At 37.5% G+C, this 7,748-nt stretch overlaps 1 protein-coding gene across 1 annotated transcript; it reads left to right on the forward strand.

Moving 5' to 3' along the window:
* Window positions 1–2,311: 2,311 nt before the first annotated feature.
* On the forward strand, window positions 2,312–3,874 carry LOC138899180 (uncharacterized). The gene is made up of 3 exons (XM_070185313.1): window positions 2,312–2,540; window positions 3,083–3,263; window positions 3,430–3,874. The coding sequence occupies exons 1-3, from the start codon at window positions 2,312–2,314 to the stop codon at window positions 3,872–3,874; spliced, it is 855 nt and encodes a 284-aa protein (XP_070041414.1).
* The last annotated feature ends 3,874 nt before the right edge of the window (window positions 3,875–7,748 follow it).

The raw sequence follows: 7,748 nt of genomic DNA on the forward strand, positions 1-7,748 counted from the left end.
TTGTAAGATACTACACTTCCTTATTTTGTATTTTTATTTAGATATATATTAAAATTAGCCCTAGGCACTTTCCTAGTACATTGCTAAAAAACATATATCATGAAGATAAACCCTAAACCTAATGCGTGAGGAGAGATAAGCTCTAGCGACTGGAAAGGCGATTTGGAGGCGATTCTGCTCGACGCTTCGTCCATGGCCATGCCAGCCACTAGCCAGCCTCTAATGGAGGTTGGTCAGTCATCTCATACACCCCTACAACCTCCTATAAAATCTACAACCTCAAACACAATCCAAAACTACACAAAATACTTCAACCCACAGCACTAAATATGGCCATGCAAGCCCTACCCTTCGTGCCGTTAAAACCTATTGAATTTTTACATGGAGAGCGTATAATTAGATGGAAGACGTCAGAAGTTAAGCAATCAATTGTGAAACAAGGTTTGCAACTAGCAGTGTTGGGAAAATTTTCGTGGAAAGCCAGTGATTAAGGAATTGCGCAAAGTGATTCCAATTCAGTGTGAGCTTAAAGGAGCTTGTTCTTTTGGGCTTATTGAGGATAATCACATATCGATCAGATTGTCTTTGATGGAAGATTACGTGCATTTACTCTCATAACCTGCTTTTTTACCTTAAGCCTCAAGGAGATATGTGGCGGTGGCATTGCACCAAGTGGAATCCTTTGTGAAAGCCATATGAAGATAGCTTGGATTAGATTCCCAGAACTGCCTCCCAACATTTTTGGTAGGGAATTTGATTTTTCTTTAGCAAGGGCAGTAGGTAATCCACTTCATGTTGATTTGGCCACATACCTAGTTGTGCAAAGTAAACGTGGAGGTAAAATTACTTGCAAAATTCCCTCAAAGAATTAAGATAGTAGAAGAGAAAGATGAACCTGGGCCAGAGGAGCATAAGTGGATTAAGATTAAATATGATTATTTGCCAAAATATTACAAGACTTGCAAGAAACAAGGGCATAATAAAGCTGAGTGTTGGGTGATTCATCCAGAATTACACAAGAGTATGGAGAGAATATTGTTGATCAAAATAAGGATAAGGGATGGTTAGCACTGCAGCTGCCTCAACCAAGGTTCTTGCAAGTGGTAAAGTTTTGGAAACCCAGATGCAAATCAGCCTAAACAGGAGTTGATGCAAGCAATAAAGAACAAATACCAATGATATAATTAAGGACATATCATTGATAGTACAAAGGAGAAGGAAGCTGACAATGTGAAGGGGAAGAACAAAGTTGAGATAGTAGCAACCAAGAACAAATTCGATACATTAGAGGTTGAAGAAATTGAACAACCAATATTGAGGATTACTGATGGAAAATGTGATGATAAGTCCAAGGAAAAGGGGGAATAATCAATTTCCTAATGGTTCCAAGAATGCACATGATAAGGGGCAGTTGAAGCATGCTGAAGATTCCAGCTCTAATCCTAAGAAAACTGGGATTAGTGTAGCGGCAAAGGAAGGAGTTACTAATTCTACTGGAGAAGGGATTCAAAAGGAAGCAGTTATATCAACTCCTAAACCTAATGCTATTAGTAAAGGATATGATATAAGAAGGGAAAGGAAAGTTGATTGGGTTACTAGAAGGTTTGGGGCAGCTCGTGAAGACATTAATGTAACTATGAACTATTCATGCAAATGAATTTCATCGCAAATCATTGATGATAATTCAAGGGGAATTGGAGCTACTGAAGTTAAAAGTTATAGAAAAAGATCATGGGGGAGGAAGTAGATGAGCTGGATACCAACAATGATGATAATGGTAATGCCAACAACATAGCCCTAGCTGGCAGCCAAAGAGCAAAGGAACAAGGTGGTATTGAAGAAAAGTCTACAGTAAATCTAATGTGCAGGAATTTAGGATTGATGATCTACAAGCACCAATGACGCAACATGTAACATGTACTTTTGGGGAGGGTAATGGGTCGCCTAAGGAACCTACAATTGAAGATAATACTGGTAAGGAAGTTGCAGGGAATTAGCTAGGCAATGGAACAGTTAACCGTAGGTTACCTAGCCATGTTTCTTCAGAAGGTGATGATCATGCGATGAGTAGAGAAGGTGTTGGACGTGTTGACAACACTCCTACAAAGGTCTTAGATGATATAGTGGTGTCAGTGATCAAACAGTTGCAGCTAAGGCGCCTGATCTCAATGGTATAATGATTTCTGCACCTGGGGCTACAGTGAACCCTAGTCTAGGGTATGTGTATGAACTTCAATTCAAGGCCATTCAGGAGGCTATTGGCGACAAGGAGTAGAATAAACAAATAGTAGAGGCTAAAACTAAAGGTCGGATGGGGCAAGAGTTGGTTCCAAAGGCAGCAGGAGGCATGGAGTCACTTCCTATGACTTGTGCTTCAAGAATTGGGCAGCCTTTACAAATCCAACTTAATGTACCATTGAAGAATCCAATCCATGTATTACATGGCATTGTCACACATAATGTCTCACCACTGGACATGCATAATGTCATGTTGGATCAGATGCAATTGGAGGAAGAAGTAGATGATGAATCCACTGTAGGCAACATTAAGGAAATTGCCAAGGAAATTGACTTATAACCTAGAGCTAAAGGTAGGAGTTTGAGGAAAGGCAAGAAGTAACAGAATACGGAAGCTCTACAACGTATAAGAATTGTTCCCAAGAGGGCAGCATCACAAACTAGATGATGATCAACGCATTGATATGGAACATAAGGTCTGTAAATACACAACGGGCCTTTCATAGGGTGGTCAACGTGCAAAGGGAACATGGTTTCTTTGTCATTGCTCTTATAGAACCCTTTCATAATTCAAGGCATATTCAGAGGTATAGGAGAAGGCTCAACATGGAAGATGCTTTATCATACATCAATGGGAAGATTTTGTTATTTATAGATGCTACAGTAGTGTGGAAATTAGTAATGGAAACTTAACAAAAAATCACAATAAAAATATATCATCGGGACATTGGCCAGTACATCATGTGTACGGTTGTTTATGCCAAGTGTTCTGCCTTAGAGAGACTGGAATTTAGGTATAACATATACTACTTGGCAAGTGATATGGATATGCCATGACTAGTAGGTGGTGATTTTAATGTAGTTATATATGAAGATGAGAAGATTGGTGGACTACCAATATATCCTCCTGAGTTTGATGAGCTTGCTTTTTGTGTGAACTCAAGTGGACTGTTTGATCTAGGGTATAAGGGCAGTCCTTTCACTTGGTGGAATGGGAGGCCAAATACTGAATGCATCTTCAAAAGGTTAGACGGGATCTTAGTGAACATTCCATTTCAAGTGTGTTTTGTACAATTGAAATGGAACATCTAATTAGAACAGGATCTGATCATGCTCCTCTTTTTCTGAGTTGTAATGAAAACGCATCTCAATTTGTCAAGCCATTCAAGTTTTTTGAATTTCTGGACAAAGCATGAAACATTTTAAGGAGGTGGTGAAGCAAACATGGGTGGCAGATTTCATAAGGGATATTTTCTTTATGTTTAAACAGAAATTGAAGAGGGTGAAGATTGCTTTATCAACACGGAGCAAGGTGACATATGGTGGCATTTTCAAGCAGCTTACAATCAGAGAAGATATAGTTAGAGTGAAAGAAATATTGTTTGAGGAAGAACCAACCATTGAAAATAGAATTGTTCCTCCAAAGGCTCAAGCAGAATTGAAGAAATATTCTAGTATTGAAGAGCAATATTGGAAGCAAAAAGAAGGTATGGCATGGTTTGCTAAGGGAGATAGGAATTCCATGTTTTTTCATAATCATGTCAATGGTAAAAGGCAGAAGCTGCAACTGAAGAGAATTCAGAATAGTGATGGTGTTTTGATCGAAATGATGGGAGGCTATAATTACGTATTTTAATTGCTTATTGCACTCTAATTCACTGTACTTTATTTGTGTTTGAACTTTAATTGATAGTGTTTTGTACTAATTATGTATTTTATGCCTTGTAGGTGTGATGCCGAGCTATGTAGATATTATGGAAAGAATTCAAGCTATTTGGAGCTTTGAATTCTAAGTAAAGGACCAAGGGATTAAGCAGGGATCGTGTTCGGGGGTCGAGGACTAAGTCTGGACATCAAAATGCACAAACAATCTATACTCTAAGAAATTCTCATTGTCGCGACATGTAAGGCACCACGGCTGTGCAATTATCTGCTGCCTTTCAGAACCAACTCTCTAGATTTCTATACTAATGCCCCACATAGCATGATGTCCCATGCGCGCCTGTGTATGTTTTACATAGTAATTTTTCTATTTCGTCTAAAAGAAGGTAATTCTGTCTGGGGCCAACCCTACTTGGTATAAATACATGAAAAAATATTATTGTTTGGACTTTTGACACATATTTGACCTTAGGAGGCTAAGGAGGATTTGGAAGAACACGAGCATAAGGATTTCATCATTCCTTCCTCACTCAAGACACAAGTTTGGATAGAATTTATGTTTTCCATTACTTTAACTTTATTTGTGACGAATTGCTCCATATCTATGAAGTAGTTCTCTTTAGGGCTTGATGGATTTGGTGTATTGATGATTGTTTGTGAATTATAACTCTAGTTTTATGTATTGAAGCATTTTTGGATGATTTAATTGTTGCATCTATATTCAGTTCTTCATGTAATCGAGAGAGGCATAACTTGTGATATCTTTGCATTATCTTGTTGGTTGTGTTCATTAATTCCTCTTAGTAATCTAAAGAGGCTAGTTTAATTATTGATTAAACCTAGTAAGGAGAATAATCAAAAAAGATTTTCCTAACGACCAATCCACCACGCATTCTTGCATATCTTCATGTGCTTAAATTGGTTCATCTCGTGAGGTTAAGACTTAATCGAGAGATTAGTTTTGCTGAACGTTTGTACTGGTAATTGAGTGAATTAGAGAGACTCACTTAAAAATTAGAAGTGAATTATCTAGATTTATATCCCAAACAATTATCTTGCATCTATCTTATCAAAAACCTATCGTCTCCTATTGATAACTTCCTTAATTCTCTTTGTTTTGATTGTCATTAGTCAATAGCTCTAGATTCTTAGTTAATTTTAGGTAGACATCATATAAACTTCAATTGTTGATTCTTTTGTATACCGATCAAGCTAGAAACTATAAAAATACTATTTAAATCCAATCCTTGTTGATACGATATAATACTATACTATATTTGATTAGCAAGCATAATTTAAGTGTATGTTTCGAGCTTGTCATGAAAGAAAAGATCTATGGCTGAGGCTACAGTAGATTTCTTTCAGAAGCAATTCATAAAAGAGGAAGATCCTACATCTTTTGAACTTCTCAACAATGTCCCTACTATGGTATCTAATGAGCAGAATGTGGAGCTTTGCAGGATGCCTACTAAAGAAGAGGTTAAATGGGCAGTGTTTGCTTTAAGTGGTGAGAGTTCTAGTGGTCCTGATGGTTTCACAAGCATGTTCTTTCAGGAGTGCTCAGACATTATAGGAGATGACATCTACAACATGGTGCAGGTTTTCTATGAGGGAGGATCCTTGCCAAAATCTATTACACACACAAATCTTGTACTGCTTCCTAAAAAGCCTAAGGTACTAACCTTCTCTAATCTTAGGCCAATAAGCTTGAGTAATTTTGTCAACAAAGTGTTCTCTAGGGTGGTGCATGACATATTGGAGAAGATTATGCCATCTTTGATCTCCCCTAATCCATCAGGTTTTGTCAAGGGAAGAAATATCTTTGAAAACATCTTGCTAACATATGAGATTATCACTGATATAAGACGCATAGGTGAACCTGCTAATGTGGTGATCAAGATGGACATGGAAAAGGCATATGATAGGGTATTTTGAAAATATTTGATTCATGTGTTAATGAGGATGGGCTTTGCTCAATGTTTCATCAACATGGTATGGAATCTAATAGCTAATAACTGGATTTAGTGTTGATAAATGGGAAAGCTATAGGCTTTTTTCATTCTACAGGGGGAATCAAACAAGGAGATCCATTGTTACCAGCTTTATTCATACTATCAGTTGAGGTACTATCTAGATCATTAAATAAATTATTTGATGATAAGAAATTTAAGGGATTTGGCATGCCTAAGTGAACTGATCCTCTTAACCACTTAGCATATGCTGATGACACCATAATATTTTCTTGTGCTGATCCATACTCATTAGAGAAGATTATAGAAGTCTCATCCAAGTATGAGCACACTTCTGGCCAAATGATCAACAAAGAAAAAAGTTCTTTTTATATGCATTCTAATGTGACTGGAACATTGTTTAATTCTGTGGGGGGATATCACTGGATTTTCAAGGGGTGAGTTTCCATTCACTTATTGGCTGCCAAATATTTTATACAAGAAGGAAGGATTACTACAATAATTTAATAAAGAAAGTGAAGGAAAAACTACATTCTTGGAAGGGGAAGCTACTGTCATATGAGGGAAAAGCTACTTTGATATCTAGTGTCCTACAAATCATGACTTCACACATCATGTCTATACTTGTTCCATATGATAATGCGCTCGAACATCTACATAAAACCTTTGCTAAGTTTTTTCTAGAGTAACAAGAAAGAAGGCAGAATAAGACACTCGACAAAATGGCAAAATCTATGCCTACCGAAGGAGGAAGACACTCTAAAGAATAGTTTGCTAAGTTGTGGTAGAAGTTTAGAAATTTCAAGTCACTATGGTCAAACTTTATGTGGAAAATATTGCAAGAAAGAACTGCCTACAGTGGTTCAATTTAGGGAAGGATCACATATATGGAGGAAGATGCTGGAAGCAAGGGAAGAAATGGAACATGAAATTTTATGGGAAATGAATAGGGGGTCAACTTGCGTGGCATGAGATCTGGACTATATTAGGAACCTTGTTTCATGTGGTACATCATGAGTTTCCAATCAATAAAGAATTGCAAGAAGTGGCTGACTTAAGGGATGATGAGGGTTGGAATTATCAACTACTAGAGCAGTCTTTTCCTATGGACATTTCTGACCATATTAGATAAGAAGTGCAATTTGACAATACGGATGACTACTAGGATACTCCTAGATGGATTCCTACTCCTTCAGGAAAGTTTTCTATTAGTAGTGCTTGGAAGATTCTGAGGCAAAGGGCACCTACTAATCCTGAATATAACAAACTGTATATTAAAGTCTTACCCTTTAAAATCTCTTTCTTCCTATGGAAATTGTGGAAAGGGAAGATTCTTACTGATGACTTGTGGATGATAAGTGGATACATGGTGGTGTCTAAGTGCTGGTGCTTCTTACAACCACAAGAATACTCATCTCAACATTTATTCTTAACTAGTGAAACTGCAACTAGGGTATGGAAGACCTTCCTTCAGGAAGCGTGATTGGTAGTAAATTTGGTGCAGGTTCATCTAGTAATAAGAGCATAGTGAAATGCACAATGCTATCTTAAGTGCAAGCCATTATTTCAGGCAGCTCTACCAATGATTACATGGGAACTTTGGGAGAGAAGAAATACAATGAAAAATGGAGGTGTAGTGCCTTGCAATAGGGTGAGCCATGAGGTAAAAAAGACTCTACACTATCTAGCAAGAGTGAGGTATCCATGGCTGTCAAGCATTCCTCTTCTATGACCAAAAATGATCAGATTCTTTGAGTGTTAAAAGCCATATGTTATGACCAAGAGAGTGACATGGTAGCTTCCTTATGAAGGGTGGTTCAAATGTACACCGACGGTGCATCTAGAAGCAATCCTGGACCAAGATAATATGGCTTTTGT

This window comes from Nicotiana tomentosiformis, chromosome 9 (assembly GCF_000390325.3).
Source record: "Nicotiana tomentosiformis chromosome 9, ASM39032v3, whole genome shotgun sequence".
In the NCBI taxonomy this organism is placed as follows: domain Eukaryota; kingdom Viridiplantae; phylum Streptophyta; class Magnoliopsida; order Solanales; family Solanaceae; genus Nicotiana; species Nicotiana tomentosiformis.